This window comes from Mesoplodon bidens (genome assembly GCF_964165515.1).
Source record: "Mesoplodon bidens genome assembly, chromosome: 2".
In the NCBI taxonomy this organism is placed as follows: Eukaryota; Metazoa; Chordata; class Mammalia; order Artiodactyla; family Ziphiidae; genus Mesoplodon; species Mesoplodon bidens.
The window spans coordinates 146,710,273-146,737,155 of NC_138177.1; the positions used below are offsets into that span (position 1 = coordinate 146,710,273).

The 26,883-nt window shown below is 36.1% G+C and overlaps 1 protein-coding gene across 3 annotated transcripts in view; it reads left to right on the forward strand.

Annotated features, from left to right (window-relative positions):
* Positions 1 to 26,883, forward strand: part of SPATA6 (spermatogenesis associated 6) — a 148,799-nt gene that overhangs the window by 8,473 nt on the left and 113,443 nt on the right. For 2 of the 3 annotated variants that reach the window (XM_081220262.1, XM_081220263.1), the window contains exons 2-3: positions 18,232 to 18,369; positions 19,527 to 19,575. In XM_081220262.1, coding sequence (XP_081076388.1) covers positions 18,232 to 18,369; positions 19,527 to 19,575 — 187 coding nt within the window. Of the gene's footprint in view, positions 1 to 18,231; positions 18,370 to 19,526; positions 19,576 to 26,883 lie in introns of those variants that run through there. The other variant, XM_081220264.1, reaches the window with a different exon arrangement.

Genomic DNA, 26,883 nt, shown 5'->3' on the forward strand with positions numbered 1-26,883 from the left:
GCAGAGTCTTAACCACTGGACCGCCAGGGAATTCCCCCTAATTTTTAAAATATCCTGAGCTTTGAATTATATTGAATGCTTTTCCCTCAGTCTAATGAGATTATTATATAACATTGCTCCCATGTTCTATAGAAGGGACACATTTTGTGATGTTGCACCTTCTCCATTCCTATGATAGATTCTTTTTAGTCAGGGTGTATTATTTTTACTATATTTTGTTGGATTTGATCCATAATTTTATATTTAGCATCTTTCATTTGTGTTCATAGATGAGATATTAGCTCTATAAGTCAAATATTTATTTAGCTTTTGCTTTTTATTATTAAAACATTTATTTTGAAATATTTCAGACATACAAAAAGTTATAAAGAGTAACATAATGAACACCCATATTCCTCCCCATCAGCTTAAGATGTAAAACATTACAGATAAGGTGAAGTCTCCTGTATCTCACTCTCTAATAGAATCCCTCCTCCCTTCTTCCTTTGGCTAGTCACTACTATGAATTTTGTGTTATTCTCCCTATTTTTCATTGCTTTTCTCATTTTAGTATCTGTCTTTAAGGCATTGGATTTACTTGCAAGTGCTGCTTAACTGGCATCCTAAGGGGATTGATGAAGCTGTTTTAAAATTATTTGGTTCTAGATATTTTATAATTTTTATAAAATTTATTTTATGTGTTTTACTTTACCTTATGAGCTATTTAGGAGTTTGTTTTAATTTCAAGATGTATAGGATTTATATGTGTGTATATACTCTTTTTCTCCCTCACCTTCCCACCACACATACATACACACACATACATACATTCTTTTATTGTAGTATTTTAATTTAATTGCATTGGGGATATTGAATGAAGTCTGTGTGATATTGATTACTTTTGTTGGCAATTTCTTATGTGTTATTATCCAATTATTATATATATAATATATTTATGAATAATCCAATTATTGTGAATATTCTGTATGTACTTTAAAATAATATATAAATTTATTTGTTGGATGTAGGGCTCTATCTGCCATTATCAGATCAAACTTATTTTCTCTGAAATATCTTCAGTTCCATATTAAATTTTTTGTCTGCATGCAATCTCTCCCAGACTGTAATGGAGAGATTAAAATCTTTACTATCATAATGTATGTTCATTTTATCCTTGTTGTATTCTAGTACACTATGATTATAGAACTATAGATTCATTTCTGTTTATTGTTTTCCACTGAGTTTGTACTTTCCATCTGAGAATTTATGGAATTCTGCAGTTTGGGGAAATTCTTAGCTTTTATATCTTTGAATATTGTTTTTCTGCTGTTCTCTCTTTTCTTCTGACGGTGCTATTAGACATATATTGGAACTTTTATCTATTCTGCTTTCTTAAGTGCTTTTTTTGTGTGTAATATTTTTTTTTTTTTTTTTTTTTTTTTTTTTTTTGCGGTTCGCGGGCCCCTCACTGCTGTGGCCTCTCCCGTAGCGGAGCACAGGCTCCGGACGCGCAGGCTCAGCAGCCATGGCTCACGGGCCCAGCCGCTCCGCGGCATGTGGGATCTTCCCGGACCGGGGCACGAACCCGTGTCCCCTGCATCGGCAGGCGGACTCTCAACCACTGTGCCACCAGGGAAGCCCTGTGTGTAATATTTTTATATCCTCCTGTTCTGGGAGAATTCTTCAGTATTATATTCTTATTTACTTATTAAATTAAAATTTTAAATCCTCTCTATTGAGATTTTTAACTTCATTGACTACATATTCCATGATTTCTCAGTGTCTCTTTTTAAACATATGCCAAATATTTACATTTTTACCTGTTTTAATTTCATAAATTTTGTTTGTTATGGAGTTTTCTCCCCTTATTAGATGAAAGATTCTAAATACTTATTTTAAAATTATTTTCAGATTGTGTAAATTAATTTTCATGTAAAGTGGATTTATCTCCTGATGGTCAATTTTGTTGTTTTCCTTAGTGCTTGGGATTTCACTGAGATTATGGACCACTTTTGGGAGAATTAACAATGAACCTTTCAATCCATTAACTGGTATATTTTTCCATCTATTTAGGTTTTCAGGTTCTTTCAATGATGTTTGTAGTTTTCAGAATACATGTCTTACACATATTTTGTTAAATTTATACCTAGGTAGTACATGTCTCAGATTTTAATGATATTATAAATGGTATTAAATTTTTTAATGTGCTAATATATAGAAATAAAGTTGATTTTTTTGCCTATTGACCCTATATCGTTTTGTTTATTGAGACTTGTTTTACGGTTCATGATATCATCTATCTTGATGAATGTTTTCATGTGCACTTGGAAAAAATATGTATCCTTCTGTTGTTGGATGGAGTATTATGTAAATGTCAGTTAGGTCAAATTACTTGAACGCTGTTGTCCACATCTTCTATACCCTTTATGATTTTTGACTGCTTGTTTTATCAGTTATTGACAGGGAAGTGTCAAAATTCAGTTATATTTTTTTGCTTCATTACTTTGACATTGTATTGTTAGGTGCATACAATTTAATTTTGTATATCTTTTCATAAATCTGATTTTTAATCGACATGAAATGTTCCACATTAACGTTGGTAATCTTTCTTTTTCTGAAGTCTACTTTATATCAAGATAGCCACCCCAGCTTTCTTATGATTAGTGAATGCATGGTGTATCTTTTTCTATAATTTTACTTTAGTCCTGAATTTTTAAGTTTAAAAAAATTGAGATATAATTCACATATCATAAAATCCACTCTTTTAAAGTATACAGTTCAATAAATTTTTATATATTCACAAAGTTGTGCAACAATCACCACTAATTTCAGAACATTTTCATCACCCCATGAAGAAATCCCGTTCCTATTTACTGTCATCTCCCTCTCCCCCCAGCCCCTGGCTACCACTAATCTAATTTCTAGGTCTATGGATTTGCCTACTCTGCACATTTCTATAAGTGGAATTATACAATATGTGGCCTTCTGTGTCTGGCTTCTTTCACTTAGCATAATGTTTTTAAAATTCATCCACGTTATAGTATATATCAGTACTTTATTTCTTTTTATGGCCAAGTAATATTCCATTGTATGGATATACCACATCTTGCTTATTCATCAGTTGATGGACATTTGGATTGTATCCACTTTTTGGTTATTATGAATAACGCTGTTATTCTCTTGTACCTATTTTTGTGTGAACGTATGTTTTCAGTGCTCTTGGACATATACCTAGCAAGTTGCTGGTTCTTGTGGTAACTGTTTACTTTTCTTGAGGAACTACCAAACTTTTTACCACAGTGACTACACCATTTTGCATTTCCACCAGCACAGTAGGAGGGTTCCAATTTTTTGGCATCCTCCCCAGCACTTGTTTTGTCCATCTTTTTTTACTTATAGCCATCCTAGTGAGTATGAAGAGCTATCTCATTGTGATTTTGATTTATATTTCCCTAATGACTAATGATGTTGAACATATTTTCATGTGCTTTTTGGCCATTTGTGAATCTTCTTTAGAGAGATGCCTGTTTGTTTTTGCATCATGTATTTTGGGGCTCATTTAAGTACATAAATGGTTATATTGTTGTGTCTTCTTGGAATATATTTACCTATGTTTTTAATTGTCACATCATTATAAAATGTCCTTCTTTGCTTCTAGTATCAATTTTTGTTTTAATGTCTAGTTTGTCTGATGTTAGGATAATCACTGCAACTCTCCTTTGGTTACTTCTTGCATAGATTATTTTTTTCCCATTTGTGTCTTTGAATCTAAAGTGTGTCTCTTGTAGACAACATATAGTTGGATTATAGTTGGTAATCAATTCTGCTGAACTCCACCTTTTGATTGGAGTGTTTAGTCAATTTACATTTAATGTAAGATAAAGTAGGATTTGCCTCTGTCATTTTGCTGTCTTTTCTGTCTTAATGTCTTTTTCGTTTCTCTGTTTCTGCATTAGTGACTTCTTTTGTGTTAACTATTATCAAGTGGACCATTTTAATTCCCTTGTTTCTATTACTAGGTTTTTTGAGTTATTTTCTTAGTAATGGTTCTGGGGCTCACAATTAACATTTTAATTTTTAACAATATAGTATGGATTAATACCAATTTAATTTGAATAATACATAAAACCTGTGCTTTTATTTAGTTCTGTTCTCTCTCCTCTTCTTATAATTTTATAATCATACAGATGACATATTTATACATATACACCCTTCAACACAGTTTAATAATTGTTGCTTTATGTAATTTTATTTTAAATAAGAATGGTTAAATGAGAGAAAATACATTTATACTGTCTTAAATTTACCAGTGTAGTTCCCTCATTGGTGTTCTTTACTTTTTCATGAGCATTTTAGCTACTGTCTAGTGTCCTTTCATTTTAATATGAAGAATTCTTTTTTTGTTTATTTTAACATCTTTATTGGAGTATAAATGCTTTACAATGTTGAGTTAATATCTGCTTTATAGCAAAGTGAATCAGATATATATATATATATCCCCATATCTCCTTCCTCTTGCGTCTCCCTCCCACTCTCCCTATCCCACCCCTCTAGGTGGTCACAAAGCACTGAGCTGATCTCCCTGTGCTATGTGGCTGATTCCCACTAGCTATCTATTTTACATTTCGTAGTGTATATATGTCCATGCCACTCTCTCACTTTGTCCCAGCTTACCCTTCCCCCTCTCCGTGTCCTCAAGTCCATTCTCTATGTCTGCGTCTTTATTCCTGTCCTGCCCCTAGGTTCTTCAGAACCTTTTTTTTTTTTTTTTAGACTCCATATATATGTATTAGCATATGGTATTTGTTTTTCTCTTTCTGACTTACTGCACTCCGTATGAGAGACTCTAGGTCCATCCACCTCACTACAAATAACTCAATTTCGTTTCTTCCTATGGCAGAGTAATATTCCAATGTATATATGTGCCACATCTTCTTTATCCATTCATCTGTCGATGGACACTTAGGTTGCTTCCATGTCCTGGCTATTGTAAATAGAGCTTCAGTGAACATTGTGGTACATGACCCTTTTGAATTATGGCTTTCTCAGGGTATATGCCCAGTAGTGGGACTGCTGTATTGTATGGTAATTCCATTTTTAGATTTTTAAGGAACCTCCATACTGTTCTCCATAGTGGCTATATCAATTTACATTCCCACCGACAGTGCAAGAGGGTTCCCTTTTCACCACACCCTCTCCAGCATTTATTGTTTGTAGATTTTTTGATGATGGCCATTCTGACCGGTGTGAGATGATACCTCATTGTGGTTTTGATTTGCATTTCTCTAATGATTAGTGACGTTGAGCATCCTTTCATGTGTTTGTTGGCAATCTGTGTATCTTTGGAGAAATGTCTATTTAGGTCTTCTGCCCATTTTGGGATTGGGTTGTTTGCTTTTTTGATATTGAGCTGCATGACCTGCTTGTAAATTTTGGAGATTAACCCTTTGTCAGTTACTTCATTTGCAAATATTTTCTTCCATTTTCTCCCATGTTCCGCCCTCTGCTATATTTTGGAAGAGTTTGAGAGGATAGGTCTTAGCTCTTCTGTAAATGTTTGACAGAATTTGCCTGTGAACCCATCTGGTCCTGGGCTTTTGTTTGTTGGAAGATTTTTAATCACAGTTTCAATTTCAGTGCTTGTGATTGGTCTGTTTATATTTTCTGTTCCTTCCTGATTCTGTCTCAGAAGGTTGTGCTTTTCTAAGAAATTGTCCATTTCTTGCAGGTTGTCCATTTTATTGGCATATAGTTGCTTGTAGTAATCTCTCATGATCCTTTGTATTTCTGCAGTGTCAGTTGTTACTTCTCCTTTTTTATTTCTAATTCTATTATTCTGAGTCTTCTCCCTTTTTTTCTTGATGAGTCTGGCTAATGGTTATTATCAATTTTGTTTACCTTCTCAAAGAACCAGCCTTTAGTTTTATTGATCTTTTCTATCATTTCCTTCATTTTTTTTCCATTTATTCCTGATCTGATCTTTATGATTTCTTCTGCTAACTTTGGGTTTTTTTGTTCTCCTTTCTCTAATGGCTTTAGGTGTAAGGTTAGGTTGCTTATTTAAGATGTTTCTTGTTTCTTGAGGTAGGATTGTATTGCTATAAACTTCCCTCTTAGAACTGCTTTTGCTGTATCTCATAGGTTTTGAGTCAACATGTTTTCATTGTCATTTGTTCCTAGGTATTTTTTGATTTCCTCTTTGATTTCTTCAGTGATCTCTTGGTTATTTAGTAGTGTACTGTTTAGCCACCATGTGTTTGTATTTTTTACATATTTTTTCCAGTAATTGATATGTAGTCTCATAGGTTTGTGGTTGGAAAAGATAGTTGATACAATTTCAATTTTCTTAAATTTACCAATGCTTGATTTGTGACCCAAGATATGATCTATCCTGGAAAATGTTCCATGAGCACTTAAGAAGAAAGTGTATTCTGTTGTTTTTGGATGGAATGTCCTATAAATATCAATTAATTCCATCTTGTTTAATGTCTCATTTAAAGCTTGTGTTTCCTTATTTATTTTCAGATTGGATGATCTGTCCAAAGGGGAAAGTTGGGTGTTAAAAGTCCCCTACTATGATTGTGTAACTGTTGATTTCCCCTTTTATGGCTGTTAGCATTTGCCTTATGTACTGAGGTGCTCCTATTTTGGGTGCAGAAATATTTACAATTGTTATATCTTCTTCTTGGATTGATCCCTTGATCTTTATGTAGTGTCCTTCCTTGTCTCTTGTAATAGTCTTTATTTTAAAGTCTATTTTGTCTGATATAAGAATTGCTACTCTTGCTTTCTTTTGATTTCCATTTGCATGTAATATCTTTTTCCATCCCCCCACTTTCAGTCTGTATGTGTCCCTAGGTCTGAAGTGGGTCTCTTGTAGACAGCATATGTATGGGTCTTTGTTTTGTATCCATTCAGCCAGGCTGTGTCTTTTGGTTGGAGCCTTTAATCCATTTACATTTAACGTAGTTATCGATATGTATGTTCCTATTATCATTTTCTAAATTGTTTTGTGTTTGTTATTGTAGGTCTTTCCTTCTCTTGTGTTTCTAGCCTAGAGAAGTTCCTTTAGCATTTGTTGTAAAGCTGGTTTGGTGGTGCTGAATTCTCTTAGCTTTTGTTTGTCTAAAGGTTTTGATTTCTCCATCGAATTTGAATGAGATCATCCCTGGATAGAGTAATCTTTGTTGTAGGGTTTTCCCTTTCATCACTTTAAATATGTCCTGCCATTCCCTTCTGGCTTGCAGAGTTTCTGCTGAAAGATCAGCTGTTAACCTTATGGGGATTCCCTTGTATGTTATTTCTTGTTTTTCCCTTGCTGCTTTTAATATTTTTTCTTTGTATTTAATTTTTGACAGTTTGATTAATATGTGTCTTGGCGTGTTTCTCCTTGGATTTATCCTGTATGGGACTCTCTACGTTTCCTGGACTTCATTGACTATTTCCTTTCCCATATTAGGGAAATTTTCAACTATAATCTCTTCAAATATTTTCTCAGTCCCTTTCTTTTTCTCTTCTTCTTCTGGGCCCCCTATAATTTGAATGTTGGTGTGTTTCATGTTGTCCCAGAGGTTTCTGAGACTGTCCTCAATTCTTTTCATTCTTTTTTCTTTATTCTGCTCTGCAGTAGTTATTTCCACTATTTTATGTTCCAGGTCACTTATCCATTCTTCTGCCTCAGTTATTCTGCCACTGATTCCTTCTAGAGAATTTTTTATTTCATTTATTGTGTTGTTCATCGTTGTTTGCTTGTTCTTTAGTTCTTCCAGGTCCTTGTTAAAAGTTTCTTGTATTTTCTCCATTCTGTTTCCAAGATTTTGGATCATCTTTGCTATCATTATTCTGAATTCTTTTTCAGGTACATTGCCTATTTCCTCTTCATTTTTTTGGTCTGGTAGGTTTTTACCTTGCTCCTTCATCTGCTGTATGTTTCTCTGTCTTCTCATTTTGCTTAACTTACTGTGGTTGGGGTCTCCTTTTCACATGCTGCAGGTTCGTAGTTCCCACTGTTTTTGGTGTCTGCCCCCAGTGGGTAATGTTGGTTCAGTGGGTTGTGTAGGCTTCGTGGTGGAGGGGACTGGTGCCTGTGTTCTGGTGGATGAGGGTGGATCTTGTTTTTCTTGTGGTCAGGGCAGTATCCGGTGGTATGGTTTGGGGTGTCTGTGACCTTATTATGATTTTAGGCAGCCTATCTTCTAATGGGCGGGGTTGTGTTTCTGTCTTGCTAGGTGGTTGGCATAGGGTCTCCAGCACTGTATCTTGCTGGTCGTTGAGTGGAGCTGGGTCTTAGCATTGAGATGGAGATCTGTGGGAGAGCTCTTGCTGTTTAATATTACATGGAGCTGGGAGGTCTCTGTTCGACCAATGTCCTAAACTCGGCTCTCCCACCTCAGAGGCACAGACCTGACACCTGGCCAGAGCACTAGACCCCTGTCAGCCACACAGGTCAGAAGAAAAGGGAGAAAGAAAAAAATAGAGAGAGAGAGAGAGAGAGAGAGAGAGAGAGAGAGAGAGAGAGATGGAGGGAGGGAGGGAAGGAGGGAGAGAGGGAGGAAGGGAAATTAAATAAAATAAAGTTATTAAAATAAAAAATTAAAAAAATATTAAAAATAAAAAATATTGAAAAGTAATAAAAAAAAGGAAGAGAGCAAGCAAACCAAAAAACAAATCCACCAATGATAACAAGGGCTAAAAATGTATGCTAAACAAAAAAACGGACAGACAGAACCGTTGGACAAATGGTAAAAGCAAAGCTATACAGACAAAATCACACAAGGTCCATCGCCTCAACTTTGGGATGATTCGTTTTCTGTTCATGTATTCCAGAGATGCAGGGTACATCAAGTTGAACGTGGAGATTTAATCTGCTGCTCCCGAGGCTGCTGGGAGAGATTTCCCTTTCTCTTCCTTGTTCGCACAGCTCCTGGGGTTCAGCTTTGGATTTGGCCCTGCCTCTGTGTGTAGGTCGCCTGAGGGCGTCTGTTCTTCGCTCAGACAGGATGGGGTTAAAGTAGCATCTGACTGGGGGCTTTGGCTCACTCAGGCCAGGGGGAGGGATGGGTACAGAATGCGAGGCCAGCCTGCTGCGGCAGAGGCCACAGTGACGTTACAATAGCCTGAGGGGTGCTGTGTGTTCTCCCAGGGAAGTTGTCCCTGGGTCACGGGACTGGCAGTGGTGGGCTGCACAGGTTCCCAGGAGGGGAGGTGTGGATAGTGACCTGTGCTTGCACACAGGCTTCTTGGTGGCTGCAGCAGTAGCCTTAGCATCTCATGCCTGTCTCTGGTGTCCACGCTGATAGCCACAGCTCGCACCTGTCTCTGGAGCTCGCTTAGGCGGTACTCTGAATCCCCTCTCCTTGCGCACCCCGAAACAGTGGTCTCTTGCCTCTTATCCAATTCCAGACTTTTTCCTGACTACCTCCCGGCTAACTGTGGCGCACTAGCCCCCTTCAGGTTGTGTTCATGCAGCCGTCCCCAGTCCTCTCCCTGGGATCTGACCTCCGAAGCCGAAGCCTCAGCTCTCAGCCCCCACCCACTGAGAGCAGACAAGTCTCTCAGGCTGGTGAGTGCTGTTTGGCACTGATCCTCTGTGCGGGAATCTCTCCGCTTTGCCCTTTGCACCCCTGTTGCTGTGCTCTCCTCCGTGGCTCCAAAGCTTCCCTGCTGCCACCCCCATCTCCGCCAGGGAAGGGGCTTCCTATTGTGTGGAAACTTCTCCTCCTTCACAGCTCCCTCCCAGAGGTGCTGGTCCCATCCTAATTCTTTTGTCTCTGTTTTTTCTTTTATCTTTTGCCATACCCGGGTACGTGGGGGAGTTTCTTGTGTTTTGGGAAGTCTGAGGTCTTCTGCCAGCGTTCTGTAGGAGTTGTTCCACATGTAGATGTATTTCTGATGTATTTGTGAGGTGGAAGGTGATCTCCATGTCTTACTCCTCCACCATCTTGAAGGTCTCTGAAGGATTCTCTTTAATAATTCTTTTAGGGAAGTTCTGCTTGTGATGGATTATCTGTTTTTGTTTGAGAAAGTCTTAATATTCTGTCTTTTTGAAGGAGAATTGCCTGGATATTGAACTATTGAAAGTCTTCTTTAAGTACTTTGAATAAGTCATTGCACTTTCTTCTGGCTTCATATTTCTGATGAGAAATCAGCTGTTATTCCTGTTGAGGATTTCTGGTACCTACTGAATCATTTAACTTTCGCTGCTTTCAAGATTCTCTCTTCATCTTTGTCTTTGAACAGTCTGTTTACAATGTGTGTAATTTGGAGCTGTTGGAGTTTGTTGGATGTATAGATTGTTTTCCTTTAAATTTCAGAAGTTTTCATCCATTATTTCTGCAAACATTGTTTCTGGCCGTTTCTCCTCTACTTTAGGGCTCCCATTATATCTATGTTGCTGTGCTTGATGGTTTCCTACAAGTCTCTGTGACTATTCATTTTTCTTTTTTCTTTCTGTACCTCAGACTGGATAATCTCAATTGACAAATTTCCAGGTTCATTTATTCTTTCTTCTGCTATCTTATATCTGCTCTTGAGTTTCTCTAGTGAATTTTTCATTTGTTTTGTACTTCTCAACTCTAAAATCTCTATTTTTTAAAATAATGTCTGTCTATCTATTGATATTACTTATTTGATGAGACGTCTTTGCCACATTGCCATACTTTTCTTTAGATCTTTAGATAAGTTTTCCTTTAGTCCTTTGTACATATTTATAATAGATGATTTAAAGCTCTTGTTTAGTAAGCCCAACTTCTGGGCTTCCTCAAGGACATTTTCTGCTGACTGCCTTTTCCTCCATGTACAGGTCATACCCTTGTTTCTTTACATGTCATAATTTTTGTTGAAAACTGGACATTTTAAATAATATAATATGGAATGGTGTAAATCAGATTTCCTCTATTTCCCAGAGTTTATTGTTTTCTTGCTGTTGTTGTTGCTTTTTGTTTGTTTATTTACTTTCCTGAGGCAATGTCTATATTCTGTAAAGTCTATGTTCTTTGTTGTGTGTGGCCACTGAAGTCTCTGCTCAGTTAGCTTCATGGCCCTCTAATGACAGGGCTTATATTTCCTTAAATGTTTTGAACCAGTGAGTCCCCCAGTCTTTGCTGAGTATGTCTATTGCTGAGTATGTTGGGACATACTTTCTATGCCCTGCAGGTAATGTACAACTCTGTCTTAGTCTTCACTTCCAACATTTTCAAAGCCTCAAGATCAACCAGAGGTGAGAGATTAGGACTTCCTTAAGTAATTTCTGGGTATGCTTGTAGCCCTGCATGTGTGCATGACCTTCTGAATTGCCAAGAATGTATCATAGCTTGTCAAAGACAGCCCCCCAACACACACACACACACACACAGAGTTCTCCAGCTTTGCCTTTTAAGTGTTTTGGTCACTTATTGTTTGCTCCAACTGGCACTGCCTCAGGCATCCATGATGTTAAACAAGTTGCTTTTTTTTTTTCTGACAGATGCCTTGCAGGTAAAGGATGTTTGTTGTGACTAAGCTCTGATTCAAGTCAAATAAACAGAAGCCCTGTGAATGGGGGTTGACAATTCCTTAGGCATAGGGCTTTTGGGTAGCTTTATACCTGATTTCCTACAGTGGCTGTAGGGCTGCTAGTTTTCATGGCTACCATGATTGTAAGGGTCTTGGTTGTCAAGGCTATAGCAGACCTGAGTAGAGGAGATTGGAAATAAAGTATGTTAAAACACCATAATATCACTGTTTTTACCAAAATTCAGCTATTTTTCTTGAATAACTGCTCCTCAGATTGTTGCAAACTTCTGGTTTATTTCTAGACCTCTAACAAGTTGATTTTGACAGTTTTTGTTCGTGTTCTCATTGCTTTTACAGAGGGCTGATTTTTTGTTTGTTTCACATATGATTTATTTATCTCTCTCTATGATACAAGTAGAGATATAGGCATAAAAATATATTGATGAAACATTTGAAGTTGCTTACATTCAGACACTTTACCACTAAATATTTTAGGGTAAATCTCCTAAGAACAAGGACATTCTCCTATATAAATTATAATACAATCCCCCACACAATAAATTTAGCATTTATACAATAGTGTCTAATTTAGGGCTCATAGTAAATATTCACCATTTGCTACAATAATTTTTTAATTATAATTGACATACAATATTATATTAGTTTCTGGTGTATAACATAGTGATTCAATATTTTTATACATTATGAAATGATCACCAGGATAAGTCTAGTTACCGTCTGTCACCGTATGGAGTTATTATAATATTATTGACTATATTCCCTATGCTGTACATTAATTCCATTACTTATTTACTTAATAGCTGGAAGTTTGTACCTCTTAATTCCCTTCACCCACTTTGTCTGTCCCCCCCCCCAACCGCCTCCCCTCTGGCAACCAGCAGTTTATTTCTGTATCTATGTGTCTGTGTTTTGTTCATTTGTTTTGTTTTTTTTATGGTATTTTTCCTTCTGTATCTGACTTATTTCACTTAGCATAATACCTTCTAGGTGCATCCATGTTGTTGCAAATGGCAATATTGTATTCTTTTTTATGGCTGAGTAATATCCCTATGTGTATGTGTGGGGAGATGTGTTTGTGTGTATCACCTTCTTTATGCATTCATCTATTGATGGATATTTAGGTTGCTTTCATATCTTGCTATTGTAAATAGTGCTGCAATGAACATGGTACATATATCTTTTCTTTTTAAAAAATATTTATTTATTTATTTATTTATTTTTATTTTTATTTTTTTAAATTTATTTAATTTTTAATTAGTTTCTGCTTTATAACAAAGTGAATCAGTCATACATATACATCTGTTCCCACATCCCTTCCCTCATGCATCTCCCTCTCTCCCACCCTCCCCATCCCACCCCTCCCGGCAGTCACAAAGCACCGAGCTGATCTCCCTGTGCTCTGCGGCTGCTTCCCACTATCTATCTACCTTACGTTTGGTAGTGTATATATGTCCATGCCTCTCTTTCGCTTTGTCACAGCTTACCCTTCCCCCTCCCCATATCCTCAAGTCCATTCTCAAGTAGGTCTGTGTCTTTATTCCCGTTTTGCCCCTAGGTTCTTCATGACATTTTTTTTTTTAATTCCGTATATATGTGTTAGCATACGGTATTTGTCTTTCTCTTTCTGACTAACTTCACTCTGTATGACAGACTCTAAGTCTATCCACCTCATTACAAATAGCTCAGTTTCGTTTCTTTTTATGGCTGAGTAATATTCCATTGTATATATGTGCCACATCTTCTTTATCCATTCATCCGATGATGGACACTTAGGTTGTTTCCAGCTCCGGGCTATTGTGAATAGAGCTGCAATGAACATATTGGTACATGTCTCTTTTTGAATTATGGTTTTCTCAGGGTATATGCCCAGTAGTGGGATTGCTGGGTCATATGGTAGTTCTATTTGTAGTTTTTTAACGAACCTCCATACCGTTCTCCATAGTGGCTGTACCAATTCACATTCCCACCAGCAGTGCAAGAGTGTTCCCTTTTCTCCACACCCTCTCCAGCATTTATTGTTTCTAGATTTCTTGATGATGGCCATTCTGACTGGTGTGAGATGATATCTCATTGTAGTTTTGATTTGCATTTCTCTAATGATTAATGATGTTGAGCATTCTTTCATGTGTTTGTTGGCAGTCTGTATATCTTCTTTGGAGAAATGCCTATTTAAGTCTTCTGCCCATTTTTGGATTGGGTTGTCTGTTTTTTTGCTATTGAGCTGCATGAGCTGTTTATAAATTTTGGAGATTAATCCTTTGTCAGTTGCTTCATTTGCAAATATTTTCTCCCATTCTGAGGGTTGTCTTTTGGTCTTCTTTATGGTTTCCTTTGCTGTGCAAAAGCTTTGAAGTTTCATTAGGTCCCATTTGTTTATCTTTGTTTTTATTTCCATTTCTCTAGGAGGTGGGTCCAAAAGGATCTTGCTGTGATTTATGTCATAGAGTGTTCTACCTATGTTTTCCTCTAAGAGTTTGATAGTTTCTGGCCTTACATTTAAGTCTTTAATCCATTTTGAGCTTATTTTTGTGTATGGTGTTATGGAGTGTTCTAATTTCATCCTTTTACATGTAGCTGTCCAGTTTTCCCAGCACCACTTATTGAAGAGGCTGTCCTTTCTCCACTGTACATTCCTGGCTCCTTTATCAAAGATAAGTTGGCCATATGTGCGTGGGTTTATCTCTGGGCTTTCTATCCTGATCCACTGATCTATCTTTCTGTTTTTATGCCAGTACCAGACTGTCTTAATTACTGTAGCTTTGTAGTATAGTCTGAAGTCTGGGATCCTGATTCCTCCAGCTCCGTTTTTCGTTCTCAAGATTGCTTTAGCTATTCGGGGCCTTTTGTTTTTCCAAACAAATTTTGAAATTTTTTGTTCTAGTTCTGTGAAAAATGCCATTGGTAGTTTGATAGGGATTGCATTGAATCTGTAGATTGCTTTGGGTAGTAGAGTCATTTTCACAATATTGATTCTTCCAATCCAGGAGCATGGTGTATCTCTCCATCTATTTGTATCATCTTTAATTTCTTTCATCAGTGTCTTATAGTTTTCTGCATACAGGTCTTTTGTCTCCTTAGGTAGGTTTATTCCTAGATATTTTATTCTTTTTGTTGCGATGGTAAATGGGAGTGTTTTCTTGATTTCATTTTCAGATTTTTCATCATTAGTGTACAGGAATGCCAGAGATTTCTGTACATTAATTTTATATCCTGCTACTTTACCAAATTCATTGATTAGCTCTAGTAGTTTTTCGGTAGCACCTTTAGGATTCTCTATGTATAGTATCATGTCATCAGCAAACAGTGACAGCTTTACTTCTTCTTTTCCAATTTGGATTCCTTTTATTTCCTTTTCTTCTCTGATTGCTGTGGCTAAAACTATTTATTTATTTTTAATTTATATTTATTTGTGGCTGCGTTGGGTCTTCGTTGCTGTGCATGGGCTTTCTCTAGTTATGACGGGGGAGGATACTCTTTGTTGTGGTGCACAGGCTTCTCATTGCAGTGGCTTTTCTTGTTGTGGAGCACGGGCTCTAGGTTCTCAGGCTTCAGTAGTTGTGGCATGTGGGCTCAGTAGTTGTGGCTCACAGGCTCCAGAGCACAGGCTCAGTAGTTGTGGTGCACGGGCTTAGTTGCTCCATGGCATGTGGGAACTTCCTGGACCAGGGCTTGAACCCGTGTCCCCTGCATTGGCAGGAGGATTCTTAATCACTGCGCCACCAGGGAAGTCCCCATATACCTTTTCAAATTAGTATTTTCTTTTTTTTCAGATAAATACCCAGGAGTGGAATTGCTGGATCCTATAAGTGGTTCTATTTTAGTTCTTTGAGGAACCTCCGATATACTGTTTTCCGTAATGACTGCACCAGTTGACATTCCCACCAACAGTGTGTGAGAGTTCCCTTTTTTCCATATCTTCACCAATACTTGTTGTTTCTTGTCTTTTTGGTAATAACCATTCTGTCGAGCATGAGGTGGTATCTCCTTGTCGTCTTGATTTGCATTTTCCTGACAATTAGTGATGTTGGACATCTTTTCATGTGTCTGTTGGCCATCTGTATATCTTCTTTGGAAAAATGTCTATTCAGCTTCTCTGTGGAGGGGCTTATTTTGGAGATATTTACTCTACTATTATGAAAATACTTTTTCTATGTATGTCGTAATCTTTAAAATTGTGGTTTTGCAGACTAGCATGTTGTGTTTTGCTTTTTTATCCAGTCTAATAATTTCTGCCTTCTAGTTACAATACTTAAGATATTTACATTCATGTAATTATCCATATGATTGGTTTAAGCCAGCCAGTGTGCTATTTATTTTATATTTGTTCCGTCGGATTTTCTTTAACCCCTTTTAATGCCTTCTTTTTGGAACTTTCCATGGTATTCCTTTAAAGAACGGCAGAATTTATAGAACTGTGGATAAGGAAAAATGTCATGTCTTCTTAAATATACTACAAATTGGAAAGAGACTCAGTATTTTCCATTGAGGACAGTTAGAGCTGTGCTGTCCAATAGAAGTATAATTTGAGCCAAGGATATAATTTAAAAATTTCCCCTAGCTACATTAAATAATTAAAAGAAGTGATAAAATCAATTTTAACGGTAATTTTATTTAAGTCAGTATATTATAAGTATTATCCTTTCAACATGTAATTAATATAAAAGTTGTTAATGAGTTTTTTTACACTTTTTTTGTAAATATTCTTTAAAATATTTTTGAACAAGTCTTCAGAAATCTTCAAAATCTTGTATTTTACATTAACTGTCCATCTCAATTTGGACCAGCCACATCTGTAGGCATAACACAGACTTAGAGGGACTCTAACAGGTTTGGTTTGAATGAGGCAGGCAGAGTAGAAAATGAAGCTGATGGACAGAATGAGATTTCTGAGGGCCTTGATTTTAATAATCAATAATGAATTATTAGAACAAAAGTAGAAAATAGAATAAGGGGTAGATGGAGTCAAAATAGCTAGCATAGAAAATAATCTTAACTGCTGTATACAGAGGGACATGAAGTCTTAGTCATTTTATTCAGTGCAATAGTCTATATTAAGATGGTAGATGATAGTGGTTTTCATTCTAATAATAACTATAGCTAGTATTTATTTATTTATTTTATTTTTTTAATACATTTATTTTAACTTATTTATTTATTTTTGGCTACATTAGGTCTTTGTTGCTGTGCGTGGGCTTTCTCTAGTTGTGGCGAGTGGGGCCTACTCCTCTTTGCGGTGCATGGGCTTCTCATTGCAGTGGTTTCTCTTGTTGCAGAGCACGGGCTCTAGGCGTTCAGGCTTCAGTAGTTGTGGCGCATGGGCTTAGTTGCTCTGCGGCATGTGGGATCTTCCTGGACCAGGGCCCAAACCCGTATCCCCTTCATTGGCAGGTGGATTCTTAACTTCTGCATCACCAGGGAAGCCCACTAGTATTTATTTAATGCACTGTCAGGCACTGTTCTAAGTACTTTGAATGTATTGTATTGACTCATTTATTGTGTGACTTTAAGTAAGTAAATCACCTTCACTTTAGTGGGGCTCTATTGTTTCCCTATATAAAAAATTCGAAGCTGTACTAGATCATTTCTAAGCTTCTTCTTAATATGGGAAGTCTGTGTTTTTGGATACATTGATGAGGAAATTAGAATTTCTGTTCTCAGGGAATTTATAATCAAATAAAATAGATGAGGTGTACCCACTTCATTAAAATGCATAGAGACAATAATTAGGGCCTTAAGAGAACTATAAAATGCTGTGAGAATTTAAAACTATTTACTTGAATATAATAAATTCACAATAAATGTTTGAATTAGATTGAATTGAATAGTGATAGTTGGTGAATCAAGAGAAGTTTTGTGTATGAGATGGCGGTTAATGTAAGCCTTGGGAGGTAAAAGTAGATGAGGAGGAGATGGCATGGAGTAGAAATGAGTAGTAATCCAGGTAATGGGAGAATGCGAGGCAAGAAAGTAATGTGTGTGTTCAGAAAACAATAACAAATATACTTTGATTGTATTTTTAGGAGGTGTCAAGTAATATTGCTATGTGATAAGTTGGATTCAAATCTTGGAGAATCTTCAATAGCCTACTAAGTGTATGGTAGATCACTGACAATGAAATATGGCAGGAACTGGAGAGACTGTGCTATGTATTTTTTAGAAACCCTACATCTTATACCTATACTTTGTGTCAGTCCTGAGAATAGTTAAGTGCAGTTTTATATTTAAAAAATATTTCATTGGGTTAGAAACTTACAGTTCACTTGCTTTGAAAGTTTGTCATATTTCTTTTGATGAGGGTGTGTATGGGCTATGACTTAGGGTGATACAGGTCAGATTTGTGCTTTTTTTGTATTTTTTTTGTCCTCTAGTATTGTGCTTTATTTCTGCTGAGTCTTAATCCTTTGTGATTAAATGATGCTGAATAAGTTTATGTCAGCATTCTACATAAAGTGGGAGCCTGAGGCTTACTGTTTAAAACTATTAGTATGTGTCCCAAGAGCCAGTACATAGAGCACAAATAACCAAGTGGAAAATCATAGATTTCTCAGAGGGATGGAAGTTATAAAGGCATTTCATTTAACTCTGTAAATACTAGAATCTCTTTTTTTTTTTAAACTTGTGCATATTTTTATTAGCTTAGCAGACTAGTGTTTTTATGTAATGTTTGGTAAGTTATTTTAGTACAGTAGTTCAGGGAATTCATGAAGCAGTCACATTCATCTGTCTAATTTCTTTCAGGTAACTTGCCCAGGAGTGGTGCTGAAAGACAAGGAGGACATCTATCTTCGCATCTGTGTGTTTGGCCAATACAGAAAGACACAATGTGTCCCAGCCAATTTTCCACTGGTCTTCAATGCCAGAATGGTGTTTGAAAAGGTGAGTTCAAATATCCAATCAAATGTTAACCAATAAAAAATCAAAGTGGTTCACAATTTTGAATAACACATATTACTGTTGTTGACTATGCACTTTGATTTGATTCAAAAGGAGATTTGTAACTTAAATCTGGAAGCTTGAAAATAAATATGCATTATATTATACATTGAATCAGTTGCCTCTTTTTCGTGATGGATCAGTTTACTTCTAAAATTGTCTTAGTGGTCTTTATATAAAATATAGCACCTTGAATTCTAAGTAATCATTTTCATAAAAGAGATGGGGGAGATATTAATAGGTAAGAATAGGTCATATTTTGCTTATGGCTGTCATGTGGTGCTTCTTTCTATAAGTCTCTTTTCTTTTTTCCCCCTGAATCTGGTGCTTTTGGGTAATTATTACCAATTGTATTTCTCACTTTTTTCTTTCCTTCTCTCCTTGTCTACTTCCCTCTTTCCTTCCTTCCTTCCCTCCTTTCTTCCTTTCCTCCTTCCCTCCTTCCTTCCTTTTTCTCCTTCGTCTTCTCCACAGTTAATGACTGAGTACCTGCTCTGTTCCATGCACTGTTCTAGGCACTGGGTAAAAAAAACCAAACATGCTCCCCTCTTAGAGCTTTCATTGTAATAGGTGAAACAGACAATAATCAAGTAAATAGTAAGTGTCATGAAGAGAATAAAGGGAGGGTAAGGGAACAGAAGGATTAGGGGGATTGTTTATTTTAAAGGGTGGTCAGAGAAGGCAATGACATTGAAACCGAGCCTGAATGATGAGACAGTATCAGTTATTTAAAGGTCTAGGGTAAAAGCATTCTAAGCAGAGGAACAGAAAATATAAAGGTGTCTTGTTGGGAATCAGCTTGATGAGCTGGAGGAACACCAAGAAGGCAAGTGTGACCATGGTAACAAAGGGAGGACTGCTAGCAGATCAAATTGGAGAGGGAGGCAGCGCCAGCTGTAATTTTTGTTCGTTGGTAAAATCTCGTATAGTGATCGTGGGAAGCAGAGAGGAAGTGACAGTTCTCAGTGATGTCAGAAGTTTCTTTGGTTGGGAAAGGAATATTTTGGGAATGAGAAGGAAAACACAAAAACTCGTTCATGTAGGTCTTCCTTTTACGTTCTCTTCTCTATCCTGCTTCCCTCTGCCTTCTCTCACTCTAGGTGTTCCCTGAAGCAGTAGACCCTGGAGATGTGGTTGCACAGCTTGAATGTAAGTTTTCAACTTTTAATTTCTGATTCTAAGAGATTTTAGAATCATGCTCTTTAATCCTGAGTTAGATAAAAGTCAAGAAGGGTCAAACAAGAACTTCAAAAATCTTGAGGTGAGAAGTTTTTTACGCTTTTTAGAATTTTGGAATATACCTGGAAATAATAAAAAATACGTGTGCTGCAGAGAGATGGGGAATCTTTCCTTTTTCTGTGTTTGATCTGTGAATAACAAAAAGACTTATCTGAACTATTTATTGATTAAAATGATATGGGCTGTTAATGATGTAAGAACCGAGATTCATGTTAGGTGGGACTTTGCCCTGCAAACAAAAATATGTCTTTAACCTCACTGTGTTGCAAATCAAGAGAGTAAATGATAGAAGACTGAAGTAATAGTAGCTTAAAATATATATGCTTTTGCATTTTGTATTATATACAATATGTTAATAAATTATTTGAAAGTGACCTATTCAAGGCTTTGGTTAACAGTAAATTCTTCAAAGTACTAGGGATCAACTATAAAAAGATCCAGTTTTTTGTGAGAGCAGCAATGCAAAGGTATACGTTTGGGAATACGTTATTCGAGCTCTGAGTATGAAATGAAAAGCTCTGTTATTTATCCTTGTAATCAGAAAGGGATTAGGGATTACCATATTGGTCTAATATATAATTGTGGCTCAAAACGCCAACAATATTGAGCATCATCAATGTCAACTGTCCCTTCCATACCTTTCGCACCCCGTTGGGACTCTAGCAATATAGAAACATGCAGCCTGGAACCATGCTAGAATCTGGGCATATGGGTAGAAATAGGGCGGGCTCATTGTTTTACCATCAGGGAGTTAATAGTTTAAAGAACTCTTTATGGCTAATGTCAATATCGTATTTATTTTTTATAGCTGTTCTTGCACTTGGTATTCTGTCTTCCACTAGGGCAGACCAGTGAGGTGGCAACTTGGTGCCAGTGCGTAATGACATTTACTTTTCTTGAACATCTTGTTCAGTATCTGGGAAATTGTGTATCTTAGAAAATATGAAGATAATTATTTCCCTTATCATTCTGAAATTCTTTTGTTAAAAAAGATAATTTTTCCTATTTTATTTGAAATTTAGAGTCTCTAAGAGTACTTGGTGGTTATTATTTGCAATCTTTCTTGTCTTGATTTCCCTGATTCAGTTTTTCTCTTAGGTTTCCTCCTTCATCACTGACATTCCACTTTTTGGTATCTTTCTCAAATTCCACTGGCTTCACTACTCTGATCTCTTTTTACTTAGTTTCTACTCTGACATTCCAATTTTTGGTATCTTTCTCAAATCCTCTGGCTTCACTTCTCTGATCTCTTTTTACTTAGTTTGTACTCTCTCCTTATATGATATTCTCCAAAGACTTGGCTTCATGTTTTACCTATCTTCTGATGACTTCCACAGCAGTCTTTATTCTGATCTCTCTTGTAAGCTTTGGGCCCCTTTTCTTTTACTTTTTATTTTCCTCGCAGCTTTGCAGTTTTTTGTTGTCCCCTAACCTTATTAATATGAAAAATTAAAGCTATACCAAAAGTGGAAAAGATGGAATGATGAAGTCTCATATACCTGTCAGCTTCAACAGTTTTTGACATTTTGCCCACTGTATTATATGTTTACCCTGCCACTTAAAAAAATGTTGGAATATTTAAAAGCAAATTCTATACATACATTACTTCACTGCAAATATTCTGGCATGACCTCTAATTGATAAAGGCTTTTTTGAAAAAAATATAACCACTATATTGGTATCATACCTAACAAAATTAATAATAATTCCTTAATAACATCGAATACTTAGTCATTATGCAGGTTTCGCCAGTTGCCACCAAAATGTCTTTATACAGTTGGTTTGTTAAAAATCAGGATCCCATCAAGGTGTGGTTCACATATGTATATGGCTGTTTAGCTCTTAAGTTTATTTTTTTCTGTAGTAGTGTCCCTCACTTTTTTTTTTTTCTAATGCTGTGAATTTGTTAGAAAAATCAGGTCCTTTAGAATGTCCTACAGTTTGGATTTGGCTACTGCTTCCTTAAAGTGTTGTTTAGCTTATTCATCACTTATATTATGTAAACTGAAAATTAGACCGAAAGGTTTGGTTCGATTCAGGCTTATTTTGTTTTTTTGGCAAGAATCCTTCATAATTCGTGCTCTGTACTTATTATTGCATCATATCAAGTGGCATATAATGTCTGATTGTCTTAAGTTTAGTGATATTAAGATTTATCTTTCGCCTCCAGGCAGCATCAGCCTGATTCCTCCATGATTAACCTCCCCTACTGCCTTTCATCAAACAGCTTCAGCATTCCTTGAGACCCATCTTTTCATTAGGCGTTACCAAATGTGATTTTTCTGATACTGTTAATTTTTTCTATATGTGTTACCTGGAATTCTTCTGTAAAAGATATTTTCCTTATCAGCAATGTGATGACCCTGAAATACTGTTCTTGTAGGAAAGGTAGTGTCATCTTTCCTTTCCTTACGTTAATAGCTTTAGTGAGGTATAACTTACATATCACAAAATTTACCCACTGTAACTGTAGTTAAGTGATTTCTAGAAAATGTATATAGTTGTGAGCCGTCATCACAATCCAATTTAGCATGTTTCCATCACCCCCAAAATTCTGACGCCTGCTTGTACTCAATCTCTATGCCCACTTCCAGTCCCCACAACCACTGATCTATTTTCTATCTTTGTATATTTTTCTTTTCTAGAAATTTTATATAAATGGATTCTTATAACATTTAGTCCTTTGTGCCTGGCTTCTTTTACTTGGAATAATGTTTTTGAGGTTTATCCATGTTGTTCTACATATTAGTAGTTCATTCCTTTTTATTTATGAATAATATTCATCTTGTATGGAAATTTTTTCCCCTTCCATTCACCATTTGATAAACATTTGGATTGTTTCAAGTTTTTGGCTATTATGAGCAATGTTGCTATGAGTATATGGATACATGCTGGGTTGTATCCTAAGTATATGTTTAACTTTTTAAGAAACTGTCAGCCTGTTTTCTAAAGTTACTGTACCATTTTACATTACCACCAGCAATGTATGAAGATTTTCCATATCATCCCCAAGACTTGATATTTTTTAGTCTTTTTGGAATATATAGATGTGTAGTGGTATCTCAATGTATTTTTAATTTGCATTTTAATACTGACTAATAATGTTGAGCATCTTTCCAAGTGCAGATGAGCTATTCAGGTAACTTTTTCTTATAAAATGCTTGTGCAAATATTTTGCCCATTTTTGAACTGGGTAGTTTGTCTTCTTACTGAGTTACAAGTTTTTTTTTTTTAATATTCTAAATATAAGTTCTTTATCAGATATATGATTAGTAAATATTTTCTCCCAGTCTGTGGCTTATTTTTTTCATTCTCTTAATGGGGTGCTCTGAAGAACAAAAGTTATAAAGTCCAGGTTATTAGTTTTTTTCTTTTATGTATCATGTTTTTGACAAAGTCTTTGCCTTACCCAAGGTCACAAAAATTTTCTCTTTTCTTCTACAAATTTTATAGTTTTATCTCTTACATTTAGGCCAATGGTCCACTTTGAGTTAATTTTTGTGTATGTTGCGAGGTAAGGATCTATTTTTTCTTTGGTAGATGGTACAAATGCTCAAGGAGACTCAAGGACCCCCTTAATTGGGCAGTCTGATAAATGGTCAGATACTTGAATAACCTCAGATAAAATGCTTAGAACAGTCCTTGGCACACAGTAAACACTTAAAATGTCCCTTGTTTATTTTTATTGGTGGTGTGTTATTATTATTACTCTTATTATTGGGGAACTGCCAAGTTCCATTCATACCATATCTGCACCCCAGAATCACCAAGCTTCTGGGGAAATATATATTTATGATATATAAATATAAAGTGATATTAAGGGCCAATGACATTAAAAGCCAGATAGGGCTATTTTACATTCATAGAGAAGGCATTCTCTTTAGGGAAATGGTTTTAATCCTGGAATCTACCAGACTAAAATTAATTATGACTAAAGCCATTTCCTGGCAACCATTTTTAGGCAAGAAAGAGAATGAAAAGTTTTCTACTTTATAGACTACCCTATTGAAACTGGAGTTTCATCCTTTCTCACTGAAGCTTTGTAGATTTTCTTCTACAGACACACACACACACACACACACACACACACAAACATACTCTGTCACACGTACACAGTACACTCGACCCTTGAACAACGTGGGTTTGAGCTGTGCAGATCCACTTATACATGGATTTTTTTCAATAGTAAATACTACAGCACATGATCTGTGGTTGGTTGAACCCGTGGATGCTGAACTGCAGATTCGGAGGAACTGCAGATATGGAGGAACCATTTATATGGAGGAACTGATATGGAGGGACGACTATAATCTATATGCGGATTTCAACTGCAGGAGGATGGTCACCCCTAGCTTCTGCATTGTTCAGGGGTCAGCTACATACTGCCACAGATACACTGCCTGAAAAGCTCCTCCTACAGATATGGATTTGCCTGCTCCCTCACTTCTCTCCAGGTCACTCCTCAAATTTATCATTATAATGAGAGATCTTTTCTCACCAAAGTATTTAAAAATAGCTCACCCTTTTGGTCAATATCTCAATCTCTATCCCATTATCTTTAAGGTTATTATATCTTCTACATCAGAATACTCTGAGAGTAAAAGAGTGTTTTTTAGTATTTCCCCCAAGACAACAGCTGTGAAAAGGGTACTGCTCAGGGCAAATATGGATGAATGGTCCTCCTGTTTTTCTTCCTAGCACTGATATTTTATTTATTTATTTATTTATTTATTATTATTATTATTTTCTGCGGTACGCGGGCCTCTCACCACTGCGGCCTCTCCCGCTGCGGAGCACAGGCTCCGGACGCGCAGGCCCAGCGGCCATGGCTCATGGGCCCAGCCGCTCCGCGGCATGTGGTATCCTCCCAGACCGGGGCACGAACCTGCGTCCCCTGCATCGGCAGGCGGACTCTCAACCACTGCGCCACCAGGGAAGCCCTATTATTTATTTTTTAAATTTTCTCTCTTATTAGAATGATAATTTCATAAGAGCATTGACTTTTCCTTTTTTGTAGCTGCTGTGTGCATATGACAATACTTGGCACATACTAGGTATTTGATGTTCAAGGAGTTAAATAAAATATCATAAATGCATCGTAGAACTGCCTCTCATTACTGTTTTCATGAGTGTTGGAACTGTCCTACTGAGAGATACCTGTTTGTAGTATATAATCCTTTGATTAGGAAATGTATTTTGTATTTGAAAATTTGTAATATAATAATAACTGCTCTGGCTTCATTCTAGTTTGGATAAAGAGAAGATGCAATCTTTATTTATATTGCAGTAGATTACTAGCTGTCCCTATTGTTTTCTCTCGCCTGTAGGGAAACATAGCAGTTCCATTACAGCCTCTGCTTTTCAGCTTCTGGAAATTAGTGCTTACCTGGTGTCTGGGGTATTCAAAATGCTTTCAGTTGAAGATTTGAAGGCTGAGAATAAATCCTTCAGTGTCTATGAATGAGAGAGTCCCTGCCTCAGTGGTCAGGAGAGCTTGTAGGACTCAGGATTCATATTTTAAATCCATGATGGCAGATGCATTCCCAGAAGTTCGCCCTTGCAGTTAGGGCAGGTAAATAGGCATTTATTGAAAATTGTTATAGCAATTACTCTTGATGGTACAGAGTATTAATGGCATTCTGGCACTCTCTCTCAAGGTGTTTATGGTAGCTTTTGATTTGCTCCATGTGACTAAGATTTCTGAAGTACTGGAGTACATTTACTTTGTAACTTGGGTTGAAAGTACATGTGAAAATGACAATTTTTACAGAAGAAGGAGGGAAATTGTCATTATTTATTTATAAGAAAGAGCAACTGTAAAATGGGATTAAGTATACTATATGTTCCAGGAGATGTAATTTACATGAACCTACTATTTGGTTTCCGGGAACATTAGTTCTCTAAAATCTTTTCCATTAATAAATTAAGGTCTTTTCTTCTTGAAGTATTTTTGCCAAAATATTTATTTTTTAAATATAAAAGAATAGAAAATTCTTTATAGAAATTAGGAAATAGTTTTCTCTTTAGAAGTTAATCTATGTTCTTGTGATAAAATATAAACTAATTAAACCCAAGCAATTACTTTTCAGGCCACTTCTTTACAGTTGAGGAGTTTCAATAACAATTCTACCTGTATTGCTTATTTCATTACTTCACTTTGTGTGGCAGTGATTCATTGTGTCAATGGTAGATTCAGAAGGTATATAGTATATTGACACAAATCTTAAATTTGTTTTCTACTTAAACCCTTTGTTTTTAAACTTTATACTCTTCTTGAGATCACTGATACTTCTGAGACCACTGATATCTTTAGCAAACTTACTGGAATTAACAACTATATTTGGAAATATATTTTGTTAACAGCTGTGTTTATTTTTCTATCTTCACTGTAATTTGTTCACAGAAATAATACCTGGCAATACTAAACACCCATGTAATATTTTGATGGACGTTTTATTGGCTATATTCTGCTTGTGTTTGGCCCCTTCCAGAATGATTCTGGCTAGTGTGGGGTACTTTTGTTTTGCTTATATCCCTTATAAAAGGGCTATTTCCTTCTTTGGCTTTATTATTAGCCTTTTACTTTCCTTTATGAAATGGTTTTTGTTTTTAATATTTTTTAATTTATTTGAAAAGAAAGTGGAACTTTTTCTTCTGTCCAATTTACAAGTACTGAATTTGCAGTGTCAAAGCAAGGCAAGTTCTTCAGACTGGAAAGGATAAGCACATTGTGCACATGGTGTTAGAACTTTTCACCCAGAGAACTACCAGGCAATTAATTTTATTATTCTGTAGGACTTGCTCTCAGACAAGGTATATACATACATATATATGCATATATGTAAATATTAATGTCTTATCTTAAGTCTGGTTTTTACTTATATTGAAATTATATTTTTAATTGGTTATAGAATTATTTTATTTTTCTTCATAGCAGAGTTACATATAGTCTACAGAGCTGATTGCAAACAGCAGTCCTGTAACATCCCTATCCTCCATCATTTCCTACTCCCCTAAGGACTGCTTTTCTTTTTTTAAAAATTGTTTTTCTTTGTATTCACCTCCGTGTCTCCAACATGCTTATACTGCATTTGAAACGTTTGATCTTTAAATATTGGACATTATTTCTACTTTCCCTTACGGAAAATGAGGATTTAAACACTTTTCATATGTTCGCTCTTTGCTCTCAAAATATATACATGCCCATTTTCTGTCTTT